The 15,657-nt window shown below is 43.9% G+C and overlaps 1 protein-coding gene across 2 annotated transcripts in view; it reads left to right on the forward strand.

Annotated features, from left to right (window-relative positions):
• The window catches only part of LOC121654727 (cullin-5), a 31,831-nt gene extending 16,557 nt beyond the window's left edge, over positions 1 to 15,274 (forward strand). For both annotated transcript variants that reach the window (XM_042008977.1, XM_042008978.1), the window contains exons 13-19: positions 5,610 to 5,741; positions 6,001 to 6,124; positions 8,591 to 8,766; positions 8,876 to 9,037; positions 9,157 to 9,275; positions 14,089 to 14,212; positions 14,322 to 15,274. In XM_042008977.1, coding sequence (XP_041864911.1) covers positions 5,610 to 5,741; positions 6,001 to 6,124; positions 8,591 to 8,766; positions 8,876 to 9,037; positions 9,157 to 9,275; positions 14,089 to 14,212; positions 14,322 to 14,516 — 1,032 coding nt within the window. In that variant the 3' untranslated portion in view covers positions 14,517 to 15,274. The remainder of the gene's footprint in view (positions 1 to 5,609; positions 5,742 to 6,000; positions 6,125 to 8,590; positions 8,767 to 8,875; positions 9,038 to 9,156; positions 9,276 to 14,088; positions 14,213 to 14,321) is intronic.
• Positions 15,275 to 15,657: the final 383 nt, after the last annotated feature.

A 15,657-nucleotide genomic window follows, 5' to 3' on the forward strand; every position in this document is an offset into this window, starting at 1 on the left:
TTATACAGAAAACCATGTAATCCATACTACTTGCAACATATATAGCTAAGATCATCCTGGCCAGTAGGTCATTACACAACTAGTTGATAATAGTAACAATAATAATAATCACAATAATAGTAATAATAATAATAGTAGTAGTAATAATAATAAGAGTAAGAGTAATAATAATAATAATAAGAACAGAAATAATAAAAAAAAAAGAAAAAAAAATATGATAATAGATATAAGTGAAACTGCTGTATTCAAGAACACGCGCAGAGAAACCTGTGTGGATATGCTGGAGAACTCGGCCACATGGCGACGCAAAGACTGTGTGGAGACGTTCAGGAAGGAGTGACCATGCAGAGTGATCATGCAGATGCCACCTCACTTGAACAGAGGCCAGAGTCAGGCCAGCGGTCCCGAGACCCAGGCCACCAGCCCCCCCGTAGGCTACAGATCCCGACCGGTCCACAGAGACGACCACTCGCCCGCTCAGGAAGGCAGCAGCAGGAGACCCCAGCAGGAGCCGCCCCGCGGACACAGGGCACCGGCCCCGGCAGGCCGAGGCCAGCAGTCCCCGACCCCCCCGGGCACCGGCCGCCCGGGACAGACGGGGCAGAGGGCCCGGGCCCAGGAGCGCAGGGACACCCCCCACCCCCACAGGCCAAGGGCCAGCACGCCACCCGGGGGGACCCGGCCCGCCCAGACGGCCACCGCCAGAGGCCAGCCCCACACCCCAGCGCCCAGCCGCACACCCCGAGAACCAGTCCTGCCCCCCCCCCCCCCCCCCAGACCAACACACACAAACACACACACTCTCCTTCCACTCCTCCATTCATCCTCCCACACATACACCATCCAACCCTTACATACTCTGTCCTCCCACACACACACACCATCCTTCCACCATCCATCCTTCCACACACACACCATCCTTCCACCATCCATCCTCCCACACACTCACCATCCTTCCACCATACACTCTCCCACACCTACCCCATCCTCCCACACACACATCATCCCTCCACCACTCATCCTCCCACACATACACCATCCTCCACCTTCACACCTCCCACACACACACACACACACCATCCTTCCACTACCCATCCTCCCACACATACATCATTCTCCTACACATACACCGTCCTCCCTCTCCTACACCAAACATCCACCTTCACGTACCCCATCCTCCCACACACACACACACCACCCCTCCATCACCCACTCTCCCAAACATACACCACTCCCCCACACACACACCATCCTCCCTCCCATACACCATCCATCCTCCTGCACACACACCATTCTTCCACCATCCATCCTCCCACACACTCCCCCTCCCTGCACCATACATTCTCCCACACATACCCCATCCTCCCCCACATACATCATCCCTCCACCATTCATCCTCCCACACCCACACCACCCCCCCTCCCACACACCACACATCCACCTCCACACACCCCACCCTCCCACACACACACACCATCCCTCCACCACCCATCCCCCCACACACACACCACTCTTCCCCCCCCCCCACATACACACACACACACACACAAACACCATCCCCCCACCACCATCCTCCCGCCACCCCACGCCGCGGGGGGACAGCCCCAGCCAGGAGGCGAGGAGACACGAGCCAGGCCCCCACCCCCCCCACCCCGCCCCAGTCCCCCACTCCCCACCCCCAAAACAGCACCTTCCCCCCAGGGCCAGCAGCCAAACCCCCCGGGACAGCCCGCCCACGCCCCGGGCCAACGCGACAGGCCACCCGGCCCGCCCCGCCCCCGGGCCATCCATGGAGACAGGGGTGCTTGAAGACCCCATCGCCCCTCCCTCCCCCACTAGTGAGGGAATATATTATGTGCTGTTTGCAATTAAAAAAAGAGGGTTAAAATTGGGGGGCAGTAACTGCATTGAGGAGGGGGTGGGGCCACCTGAGCAGTCCCACCCACCTGACCTCGCATGTTCCACCCCCCAAAACGTGTTTGTATGTTGCAAATGTTATTTGTGCTCAGTGACTAAGTGGAATTAAAAGCTGGGAGGCATGCTGCCGCTCGGCGAAGCAACGGGGCCACTATGATGACCCCCCCTGCCCCGCCCAGCGCAACAAGCACACCCCCCACGGCCCTACCTGTGTATGTAGTGAAGAGTGGGGAGGGGAGGGGTCAGGAGATGTAGGTCCAGAGGGGGGTAAGCCTCCCCCCTGGAAGACGACCCGCCAGTGGCTTAGGGCGCCCCCGTCCCCCGCCGGCCCCGAAGGGCGTCACAGGCCCAGAGCAGGCACCCCAACCCAGGCACGCCACGAACCCCCCCAGGGGCCAGCCACCAGCCCAAGGGGCCACTTTCCTCTTTCTGAGTGGGAGGGGGGCGAGGCGAAGGAAGGGAACCCCAGGCCCCCGCCCCCAACACCCAGCCAGGGCGCCCCCCAGAGGACACGTCCTAACCCCCTGCAAACGCACACACTCCCTTTTTTTTTTTTTTTTTTTTTTCTCCCCAGTCACTCACACACACTCTCACACACCTCTATATACCAACACCTCAATACGTGCACATACCTCCACACACACACGTCACGCACATACCTATAAACACACACACACCGGTGCCCACATACACACACACTCTCATACCCCTCCATACACATACACCACTACACACACACTCACATACATACCTGCATATACACACAAGCACCTCCATACATACTCACGCCTCCACCCACTCCTTCACTCCTCCACACACACCTCGACCTCCACGTGCACACACTCATATATACATACCTTCACACACACCCACATCCCACATAGACCTCCACACACACACCCGCACACTACTCACACACACACATACACGCACACACCCAGACCTTCATACACACCCACACACACATACGGCACACACGTCCCTCTACACCCACCCACACACCAGCATACCCACAGACACACACCCACACACAAACACACCCCCACCCAGGTTCCGGGGCTGCGACCAAGCACCAGGGCACGGACCAACCCCCGGCACGGCACATCCGGACGGGCCCAGCCCCCCCCAGCAGCGGCAGACCCCCCACCCCCAGGAGCGGGGGGAGACCCGACGCCCCAGAGCCCGGGGCCCCCACCCGGCCCACCCCGGGCCCGACCGGCCACCCGGCCAGGGGCCGACGGACACCGACCCAGGCACCCCGGCAGCCACCCCCCACCGCCACGAGGCAGCCCCACCCCGGGGCCCACCCAATGCCGCCCGCCCAGACCGGAACCCCCAGCCGACCCAGCAGCGGAGCAGCCTAGATCCCCACCCAGGAGACAACCGGAGACCTGAAGCCACCAGGGACCCCCCACCCACATCCGCCCCCATCCCAGCGAAGCCGCAATCCTCCACCTACATTAAGTGATGTAGCCAGTCACAGGGGACCAGAGGGAATGAAAGTCAGCTCAGGATTTCTTGTATCACAAAGTTGGTTCACTTTTTATTTAACTTTTAATTAAAGTTTTGACTCAAGTCTGTTGTCAAAAATGGCATTTGTACTCCGAGCTCTCTTGCCAGGATCGAGCCATTTCTCTCTCTTACTGATTTTGAGCGGGTCATGCATGCTTTTATCTTTTCTCGCTTTGATTATCGCGACTTTCTTTTTAAAGGTATAAACCAGTCTTACCTCAACCGACTCCTGTTGGTCCAAAATTCAAACATTTTGCTGAAGACGCACTTTTATTCTTTTGCCTTTCTTAATGTGTAATAGTTAACCTTATGTTTGTGTGTTTTTTATGTCTCTGAATGTTTACAGATGTTGGGTGTGCCTTTGTGTGTTCTTAAATTGTGTAGAGCGCTAGCCGACAGTTTCTTGTTTTAAGTGCACTTTATATTTAAAAATTGCCAAATTGCCTTTTTACTGGGTTGTATCACCATGGCAACTGATGCTGGAAACCTAACCTGGTCCAGAGCTGATATGATTCTGAGATCCTAAGATCCACACAGGTGAAAGTGCCACCTAATGACCAATCAGTTGTCTTAGAAAATATAGAAATAAAAAGAGCTCAGTGTGTGGACGGTAAATCTCAGTCTGGCTCTCGGAGCGACTGCTCTTTGACTGTTTTCTCCTTCAGCGTCAACTGAACAGACTGCTTCCTATTATATCTGCCTGCTTTGATTTGCTCATCAGCTTTTGCTTTTTATTGGCTAGAAAATATGATTTCAAATAGTTTTTGTTGCATCTGGTAGAATTAAAACTGATGAAATTTTCTCATGTACTTCAAAAAACACCTGCAAGATGCTCATAAATAGTGCTTTAATGAAGTGGCAGCGATATTAATTAGTTTATGAATTTATGCGTTTACACAGTCAGAACTCTGTCATTTTCCATCCTGCTCCGACTGCAGCAGACATGTTTCTTTTCAGCCTGAAAGGAATATACGACTGACTGGTTATTTGTTGTCAAATTCTACACAAATGTGCACATATCCACAGTAAGAAAAACCTGGGTTGACTGATCAAGTTGATAACTGGCATCGTGGTACTGCTTGGCAAGATCTCTGTTCATTGTTGGAACTAGTTTGTTCAATACTTTCAAGAAAGCCTGGACATGTTTAACTAACTAAGGGTTTTCCTGATAATGCCTGAAAAATTGGGTTCAGTACTACAGGTGTATGTCAGTGTGAAGCTGAGGTCTGTAAAGTTTCTCACTAACTGTATACCTGGGATCTCAAATTCCTGTCCTTGAGAGCTGCTGCCCTGCAGGTTCCCTGCTTTAGCATACCTGACACAGATTGATGGGTCATTGTGTAAAACCTGATGACCAGCTGTTGGATGCTTTTCATTTGAAATAGGTATGTTGGAGCAGGAAGCATCTAAACCAGGGCTACTCATTTCAGTCCTACAAGGACCGTAATCCAGCAGGTTTTCAATGTATTCCTGCTTCAACACTGGATCAAATTAAATGGATCTAACAGCCTATCAAGTTCTGCACATTTGATTCAGATGTTGAAACAGGGATACATAGAAAACCTGTTGGATTTCACCCCTTGTAGGACCAATTGAGTAGCCCTGATCTAAACCCTGCAGGAAAACAGCCCTCAAAGACCAGAGTTTTAGATCCCTGCTGTATACAAAGAGTTGTCAGAATGCTGAGTACCTCCACCTTTCATGGTCTGCAGCATTTCACAGCTTCTAGAGTAAAAGACGGAGTTTACTAGACTGAAACGGGGGGGCTTGGGTATAAACACACTGAGTGAATGACTGACTACATGATATTATGGTTAAATCATCTTTAGTTTTCAGCTTTAAACAATATGTCTGTTTGATTACGTCAAACGTTCTGCTTCAGGTAGAAAAAGTATCACCTCAACACTTTGGAGATATTAGGAGATAAACTGACCAGATGAGTTTATGGGAGCCCATTAAATTACTGTAAACATGTGCAAACTGGCCTCATGGTAAACCATTATTTAACAAAATGCCAAATAAACATATGTCAGAATGTCTGTGCAGCCTGCTGTGAGTGTCCCACCACAGAAATGAGGTCTTTAACGAAAAACATGTCAACGAACCAGAATGTTACCAGATTTGTGGAGAAAACATGCAGATGAAAACAGCAGGTAACCGTTAATCTGTTATGTTTGCAGCTTTTAGTCCTGAAGTATGTCCAAAACAAAGATGTGTTCATGCGCTACCACAAAGCCCACCTGACCCGCCGTCTCATCCTGGACATCTCAGCTGACAGCGAGATCGAGGAGAACATGGTGGAGTGGCTCAGGGTAAGAACAGGGGTGGATGGATCTCTTGGTTTCATCACAATGGTCTCAGTTGTCATCTTCATTTCATACTCTGATCGGTGTAAACTAAAGACATGTGGTGGAAATGTGACCAAGAATTTGCCACAAAGGTCGTACACAAAAAGACTAAGTTAAAACTTAACAGCCGTCTCTCTTTTTTAAGGGTTCAGAAATGTTCACAAGAAGTAGTTGTTCACTGGCTACAAAAGACATGAGTCTGTGATGTCATTTATCCCAACAGGAAGTAGGAATGCCAGCTGACTACGTCAACAAACTGGCCCGGATGTTTCAAGACATCAAGGTGTCGGAGGACCTCAACCAGTCCTTCAAAGAAATGCATAAACATAACAAGCTAGCTTTACCAGGTACGTTAGCAGCTTTCAGACGTTGACCGTGTTGGTGATATGAGATAGATTAGACATCAGCTGTGGGTAAAATACCCGAATCCTTAAAACTACTGAGTTCTTTTACTTGCAGTTATTTTATTCCACTTTTGAATTATTCTTTTTATAACACTTAACATAAAACACTTTAAACTGATGTTGTGTTCAGAATGTGCCGTCTGAATAAAATGACCTCTCACTGCTTTGAGTTTTACAATTTCCAGCATAAATTTACTGTTGAATTAAACACATCATCAGCAGCAAACAGAAGGAAGGATCAAGTTTAAAAGGCTGCATTTCTTAACAGTATTGTGTACTACGTTACACCTGAAATTGCAGCCTCAACAAATGTGTTGTTGACATTGAGATGAATGTACTTTGATGAAACTAAAACTCCTTTCTACTCTCTACAAATGACATTGATTTTTTTTTTATTTGCGCCATCTTTGTTTTTTTTAATTCTCAAACTTCCCGTCTAAAGGCAAGTTTATTTGTAGCACTATTCCACGACTGGGTGATTCAAAGTGCTTTATAGAATACAAGAAGCATAATTGAACATTAAAAACAAAAGAAAAAGGAAAAAGAACACTGGATAAAAACAGTATTAAAACAAGTTTAAAAATTCCAGCCTAAAAGAAACAGATGCAGATGTAGACTCCTGAATAAAAACCATTGAAATGCAGCAGAGAACAGGTGGGTCTTTAACCTGGATTTAAATAAACTGTTTCAGCTGATTTGAGACTTTCTGGCAGTTTGTTCCAGACATGTGGAGCATAGAAGCTGAATGCAGCTTCTCCATGTCTGGTTCTGACTCTGGGAACTTATAAGAAACTGGATCCAGATAACCTGAGGGTTCTGGTAGGTTCATACTGGGTCAAGAGGTCACTGATGTATTTTCGTCCTAAACCATTCAGAGCTTTATAGACCAGCAGCAGAACTTTAAAGTCTATTCTCTGACGGACAGGCAGCCAGTGTAAAGGTCTCAGAGCTGGACTGATGTGTTCCACTCTCTTGGTCTTAGTGAGGACTCAAGCAGCAGATCTAATTGATTTTTTAGGTAGAACCTGTAAAAACGCTGTTACATAATCAAGCCGACTAAAGATTAAAGCATGGACTAGTTTTCCAGTTGTTTCCTTGTTGAGACATCAGATCTTTTACACTTGATATATTCTTAAGGTGATAGTAGGCTGACTTTGTAATTCCCTTAATGTGTTTTTCAACATTAAGTCTGAATCCATCAATACACCCAAATTTCTGGCCTGGTTGGTGGTTTTTAGGTGTATAGACTGAAGCTCTGTGGTGACCTTTAATCGTTTCTCTTTGGCTCCAAATACAGTCACCTCAGTTTTGTTTTTGTTTAACTGAAGAAAGTTTAGACACATCCAGTCATTAATCTCCTCAATGCTTTTACCAAGAGCCTGTACGTGGCCTCGGTCTCCTGATGACATTTTAATATATATCTGTGTGTCATCTGCGTAGCTATGGTAACTAATGTTGTTGTTCTTTATGACCTGTGCCAGTGGGAGCATGTAGATGTTAAACAGAAGAGACCTCAGCAGACGTGTTTTTTTGGATTCTTCCATCCTGCTCTGGGCATAATCAGACATCATCTAAATGCACCAACTTCTTTTGCTTTTCTTGGTGGTGGGTACGCAGCGATTTGGTGCATTGCCGCTACCGACTGGTGAAAGTGACAAAGCACCTACATGCCCACACGTTAATTCCACAGATTAATATCTTTGAGATAACGCGTTGATTCTAACAGCCCTAGTAAAATGTAAAAATGTATTTCCTTTATGTGATTTGAATAATATTGAATAACACAGTCCAACCTGGGTCCTGGGTTATATTGGTTTTATTTTAGTTTGATTTTGCATTATTCTATTTTATTTTTCTATTATTTATTTATTTGATTTAAGTTTTTATTGTTGAATCAAATTTTATTACATTTTATTTTTATAGTTTTTTTCCCCCTTTTTCGAAAAAATTAACAAGCTCAGACATATAACTGCATAACAGTACAGGAAATTTCTGTCTTTTGCTCCATCTTAATTATATGTTATTTAATTTAATTTTATTGTTTTGTATTTTTCTATTTAATTTTATTCTATTTTTCCCAAATCTTCTTAATAAAAAATTTAAATTTTTTTTTTTTTTTTTAAATATCGCCTTTTTTTCACTTTTCTTTTTCTTTTTCAACTTTAAGTAGAGGAAATGCCAGCTGTTTACCCGTTTATTTCATTTGTAGATAAACTAACCATCTGCAGGTTCCAGCTTCGTGTTAAACGTTTAGATAAGAGAGTCGGAAATGAAAGTACCAACAACACTCAGAGCTTAAAAGATTGAGTCTACTCCTTTACAACTTAAATATGTTTACTAAGCGTAACATACTTTTTATATCTTTCCAGAATGTGTTGAACTGTAACGTGCTTGCATGTTTTCCTGCAGCTGACTCTGTCAACATAAAGATCCTGAATGCTGGAGCGTGGTCGAGGAGCAGCGAGAAGGTTTTTGTTTCTCTTCCCACTGAGCTGGAGGATTTGATACCAGAGGTGGAGGATTTCTACAAGAAGAACCACAGTGGGAGGAAGCTGCACTGGCATCACCTCATGTCCAACGGCATTGTGAGTGGAACAGAATAATCAGCTGGTTCTAGTTTTGTTGCTCAGAGGTCATCCTCCAGATGATATAATTGCTGTTGCATTGTTTTACCTGAACCAAACGTCTCTCCAGATAACCTTTAAGAACGAGGTGGGTCAGTATGACCTGGAGGTGACCACTTTCCAGCTGGCTGTGCTGTTCGCATGGAATCAGAGGCCGAGGGAGCGGATCAGCTTTGAGAACCTGAAGTTAGCTACTGAGCTGCCCGATGCAGAGCTGCGACGCACTCTCTGGGTAAAAAAGTGATGAATATGCAGCCGTTGAAAATGGTGTTTTCTGAGCCACAGATGTAGGAAACTGCTGTGCTTTTTGTGTTCATTACCGACCTGTTTTCTGCTTCTCTGTCCTCTAAGTCTCTGGTGGCGTTCCCTAAACTGAAGCGGCAGGTGTTGTCGTACGACCCAGTGGTGTCTTCACCCAAAGACTTTGCAGAAGGAACACTATTCTACGTCAACCAGGAGTTTTCTCTCATGTAAGGAGCTTTAAAGTCAGCTTCATGAGCGATTACTGAATGTTTAATATCATTTTGTCCATTTCCATTCCCTCTTTTACCTGATGGATTCATCAGGTTTTTCTTCTATAACAATTAGAAAAAATAAACTCTAAAGTGCTTTTACATGTGGACAAGAGGAGATACATGAGAACAAAAGTCCACATACAGTCCTCAACAAAGGTTTTGGTGGTGACTTAGATTTTCTTTCATCAACTTTGCTGCTTCAGACTACTTTTATAAGTTTTGTATATTATATACTATAAAATAGTAATTACTGTTTACTGTGTTTTTAAGGATTTTATTGGCAAAAACTACTATTTCTGCAAAAAGTATTTACAGTATTCATCCTTTTTCAGAATGTCTACAAAACTTTCAAACTAAATATCAGCATCTAAGTCAAATCCTGATTGATGGAGATCTGTTTTCGCCTTATTGATGCAAGTTGATCCCAGTTTGTGGGTTTTTGTTTGTCCACTCGCTTTCTGAGAATTGTCCAAGTTCCTGATTGGATAAAAATCTGGAGAGTTTAGAACCCAGAGATTCAAACTTACAAAGTGATGCTCTCTGAGCTGTTTTGTTGTTGCTTTTGCCTCGTCATGTGGTGCTTCATCATGTGGGAAATACACAAACTGGTCCCAAACTTCTCCTGGATGATTGGAAGATGTTGCTCTTGAAGAACATTTAGATTCCTTGTTCCTGTGTATTCTGTGCTGAACTGTGAGTGAACCCACTCCTCTAGATAAGAAACAACCCCACACTGGACTCATGGTAGCGTTCACCTATTATTTTTTTAAGACAGTTCATTTTCCTCACGTCACAAGTAGACCGAAGTGGATTTGATCTGAGAAGAGAACTTTACTCCAGTCCTCTTCTGCCCAGTTTTTTTTACCTTCTGCAGAATTCCAGTTTTTTCTTGACATTCTTCTTGGAGAGAAGTGGCTGTTTGCTTCCCTTCTCCACATAAGAGCCTTTTCAGAAGTCTTCCATCTAACAGTGGAGAAGCTCTTCAACCTGCCTGCTAGCACTTTTGGACATCATTAAATCCTCTTCAATTTAATTCCACTTTCTTTGTATAGCACAGATTCATAACAACGTCATCTCAGGGCACTTAGAATCAATTCCAGGCAACTCATTGTCATCCAGTCAGTATTCAGACAAGCCAATTCATAATAAATAAGAGCCTAGGTAAGGAAAACCAACAGATTGCATCATATCTTGACTTCGATCCAGTCCCACATCCTGAGCATGCAAGGGGTGACTTTGGAAAGGAAAAACTCCCTTCTAAAAGAAAGAAAAAACCTCTGGCAGAACCAGAACCGGCTCAGAGAGGGCAGCCATCTGCCTTGACCAGTTGGAGTGGAAAGGACAGGAAAGAGAGATCAACAGACCCTGTAACTTTTATCCAGGAGAGCCTGCTGAGAGAGGAGAAATTTGTTAATGATGCCAATACTGTCATATGTTTCAAGATAAGCAGCAGAGAGATGAAAAGGACGAGCTCAGTGCATTACGGGACGTCCCTTAGCAGTCAAAGCCTTTGGCAGCATAACCAAGGGATGGCTAACCACCCCTAACTATTAGATTTATCAAAAATGAAGGTTTTAAGCCTGGTTTTAAATAAAGAGAGGGTGCCTGCCTCCTGAATCCAAACTGGGAGCTATTACATAAGAGAGGGGCCTGATAGCCGAAGACTCTGCCTCTTATTATACTCTTAGGTCTTGAACTGTAGGTCAGAATCCAAATTCCAATTTTTTTCCAAAATACTTTTTCTTTGTTTGTTTTGTTTTTTGTATGTGTGGTTTTGCAGATTATTTTATTGCAACCTTCATCCCATTTGAGTGTGAACAATACGTGGCTGTGAAGTGACATGCATTTGTGAACGCAAAACCAACAAAATTATGGATATGTACACGATATAGGACCACATATGAAAGTGGCCTGGGTCGGATTTTAAAAAATTGGATTTGTGTCATTTAGACTGTCATTAAAAGATCTGATACGAGTAACATATGTGAAAAAAAATCTGCTATGAGCTGCAGTGTGAACGTTGCCATAGAGACTCTGGGAACCATAAGTAGACCTGCAGGCCGAGAGGGAAGCGTCTGTTGAGAATATATGGAACTATAAGATCTTTGATGTACCGTGGAGCCTGATCATGGAGAGCTTCATATGTGAGGAGAATAATTTTAAATTCTATCCTAGATTTAACTGGGAGCCAATGAAGAGAAACTAAAACTGGAGAAATATGATCTCTCATGCGAGTCCTCTTCAGAAACCTCTCTGCAGCATTTTGGATCAGCTGGAGATTTTTCAGGGCATATTTGGAACAGAATAATAATAAGGAATTGCAGTTGTCCAATCTGGAAGTAGCGAAAGTATGGACTCATTTTTCTGCATCACTCTGAGACAGGATGGCCCTCATTTTAGCAATATTACATGGGTGGAAGAAGGTGGTTCTAGAAACCTGTTTTTATGTGAGCCAAAGGTCAAAAATAACTCCAAGGTTCCTCACTGTCATCCAGATTAAAGACATAGCTAGACAATCAGAGTAGTCCAGGTTTTTATGTCTTTAAGGCATCTTTGTAATCTAACAAACTGATTGGTTTAATCAGACATCATGTATACGTAAATCTGAGTATCATCCGCATAACAATGAAAGTTTATACCATGCTGTCTAATGATTACCTAAGGGCAGCATGTATAACGTAAAATTATGGTCCAAGTACAGAACCCAGGGGAACTCCATGACTTACTCCAATGTGTGAGGAATACTCATCATTACCTTAAAGGCAAAATAAGTAGCATTGACACCTAGCGTTTCAAATCAGAACTGCAGTTGAAAGAGAAAAACACGGAGAGCGTTCTTCTTCCCCCTCAGAGTTTCGCGCAGGTTGCCAGTTTGTGAGAGGACGGCTCTTTTATACAGTCTATGGAGGACTCAGAACATAGTGCCAGCAAACATCATGATGACGAGCTAAGATGATTCACGCACACAGTAAGTTGCTATGCTTTGCAATGCTAGCGGTAATTTCACGCACTAATTTACTTTAGCATAAAATAGAGTGTAAACAAACGTTACATTAATCAACAAATGTCATGCAGCGGCTGTTTTCCCTTAGTCTCACTTATAAAGTTACTATCGAAAAAATTTATTAAGTTTATAAGGACAAACACACTATTCGCTTGGCCCAAACATCATTACATTTGTTGTTGTAACTAATAGGCCACCAATTTACTCCTCTAATATATCCATACAGTCACACAAATTAATCTAATGAGTGCCGAAAAATTAATTAGACTAAAATCTTTGTAAATCAAGATAAACTCTTCGGTTAATTTAAGCAAAATTCCGCTGCTTACCTTTCCAGGAGAAACTTTGCCAGCTCTACATCCATCTTGAAATTAATTTGGTCTCTCAGACTTCTCCACCTTTCAAAAGATTCTCCAATATTGATCCTTGTTTTATTTCATTTTTGGTAGTTTGCTTTTTTTTTTTTTTTTTTTAGAAGGATGCCGAGGCTTTTTAGGTTTTTCTGAAACTATTCCTGGTCTGCTTCTTTTACTAGCTTCCATACCAGCACCCCGCTGCTCTTTTTGCCAACTTAAATTACCAAACGCTGCCTTGTTGTTGTTTGGCAACCATGGGAAGTCCAAATGGTTGGTTAAGGAACCAGGAAGTAGTTAAGAGCTACACAGTGCACCGAAGTTATTCTGTCACATAACTCTCTTTGAAAGGAGAAAAGCTTGACCACACACTGTTGATGTAGAGAGAGAAATTGTTTTTTGGGAAGCTTCCTTTTATCCCTCACAACAAATGAAAACATTTTTAATTATTTTTACAGAAAAAAATCCTAATTATTTAGCCTTTAACAAACTAAAATCTGTCAGAAAAATATAACTTAAACCAACATAATGCAGTTCCTTTAATCCCAATATGTTCCAGCCTCTGTAACAGAATGTTGTGGTCAATGTTGTCGGATGCAATGGAGATCTAACAAGATTACATTTCTCCTCTCTTTGTAGTTTTTAAAGAGCCAGTACAAACTTCTTTCATTTGAAATACGCTTGGCAGCAGCCTCCATGTAAGGTGATATTACAGTAAAGCTGGTACAGGTTTTACGTCTGGACCACAGTACGAAAATGGGATTTTGTGACCAGATCAATATTTATGCTAAAAGTTATTAGGAATTAAGAAAGCTGTCTCTGACCGCTCGCCACAACAGTATAGAAGCCAGATGAATCACCAACATGGAAGCTGAAGCAGGAAAGGACCATCTCTGTCTGAGGAAGCAGAAAGAGTGTCAGCAGGCCGGTGTGAGAGCTTCTGCACTGTTAGTGAAATAAATCTGAATTCAGTCTGGATAATTCTCAAAGGGCAAATCAACAAAAACCAAATCTGGGATCAACTTGAGATATTGATGAGCCCAGAACGGATGTCCATCAGTCAGGATTCGGCTCAGAAGCTGATCTTTAGTTCGTCTGAGAGACCTGCAGCGCTTTTTATAAAATTGATTATTTTTTCACTCCACAAAAAGTCTTTAAAACACAAAATGCTTATTGTCATTATTTATTTCTCTAAGCTACAGACGCAGCAGTTAGTCACTGTAAAACCTCCAGCCTGGACTGTAGGTCTCAGAGAGGTGAACACGAGTGTTCCCTTTAAAGCTTAACCTGCAGTCGTTTGTCTTATTAGACGTAGAGAACGTGGAAAACTTCCCTGCTCAAATTCTCATAGACTTACTTCACATGAGACAGAAAATATTTCAGGCGACCGGTTTACTTTCTCTCCTCACAGAAAAAACTCAAAGGTCCAGAAAAGGGGGAAGATCAACTTGATTGGTCGACTGCAGCTCACCACAGAGCGCATGAGGGAGGAGGAGAACGAGGGCATCGTTCAGCTCAGGATACTAAGAACACAGGTACGAAGATGAGCGCTGCCCTTCCCTGTGGATAAACTGGTTTCCATTACAGACACCTGCTGGAAAATCTGTTCAAATCACCTCACTGTTATCTCTCTCCTCCAACCAGGAGGCCATCATCCAGATAATGAAGATGAGGAAGCGCATAAACAACGCCCAGCTGCAAACGGAGCTGGTGGAAATCCTAAAGAACATGTTTTTACCACAGAAGAAGATGATCAAGGAACAGATTGAGTGGCTGATAGATCACAAGTACATAAAGCGGGATGAGACTGATATAAACACTTTCATCTACATGGCATAGCACCGCACAGTAGGATGGCTGATGTTGACTTTGGTTCCAGTGGATCAGGCCTGATGGACGATAGAATACTTCCAGGCTTCCCGTCCTCTTATGTAAAAGAAAAATAAATCTACTCAAGTGCAGGGAGGAATGAATTTAAGACTGAGACCCGTTCTAAAAGAGTTAAACTTCCTGCCTTAAACTTGTATAAAGAAACCAAGTGGGTGTTTTTAGGCGAGGGGGGAGTTTTCTTTGCTGTCCACATGAGGCTGTTAGATGTCAGTGGTCTGTTTCTTCTTTTTTTGATGCCATGATGTCTCATTTGGGCAGTGGCCACCACACTCCTGATCAATGCTTGCACAAGTCTGAAGGCATGCTGACGGAGGACCTCAACATACCTGCAGTCCACTTTTAATCCAGAACACTTGAACAAAAGCGCTGCCCTCTTTTCCTCCGAGCAGCGCTGCTGTCAGCCAGATTCCCGGTTTAGCATCAAACACTTAATCTGGACATTCACGGTGTATAAAAAGCCAGACCAAACATAACGTCTCTGTCTCTGGGTAAACATCAGGGTGTGGGGCTATCAGCGGTGCCCCTCCACCGGTTGCACCTAGGGACAGAGGTGGTGTTGAAGTTGGAGGTCAGCTCGTGTTGGAAGCAGGAGTCCTGGGAGAGGAGGCCGAGGTCAGTATTACAAAATACTACAGTTCAAAGCTATGACCGAGTGTAAGATGAGATGTGAATAATGGAATGAATAAATAAACAGCACCTTATTGTAACACAGTGTGCAGGCTGGTCTTTCATCACAGTTTAAATTTCAGGAGTCCAGGCAGCTGCTTTTGTTTCAGCTCTTTATTTCATTTTCTACTTTGAAATTTGACCATTTAAACTCAACTAAATTAAGAACCTTCTGGATGGGCTGATCACTTCTCATAGATAATTACTGGATGCTGCATCGTGTTTGAACTAAAAATTGACCAGATTAATAGATGTGTGTGTATACATAGTGTTTTAAAATTCCAGGTTTTTGTGATGTTGAAAATGAAACAATGATAAATAATTTAAAAAAATTAAACCCACCTTTAATGTGACTTAAAACCTGGACACAGACTGGCTGCAAACCAGTCAGATTATGGTGACATCTCTTGTTTTCAGTCTTCTT

This window comes from Melanotaenia boesemani, chromosome 15 (genome assembly GCF_017639745.1).
Source record: "Melanotaenia boesemani isolate fMelBoe1 chromosome 15, fMelBoe1.pri, whole genome shotgun sequence".
Taxonomy (NCBI): domain Eukaryota; kingdom Metazoa; phylum Chordata; class Actinopteri; order Atheriniformes; family Melanotaeniidae; genus Melanotaenia; species Melanotaenia boesemani.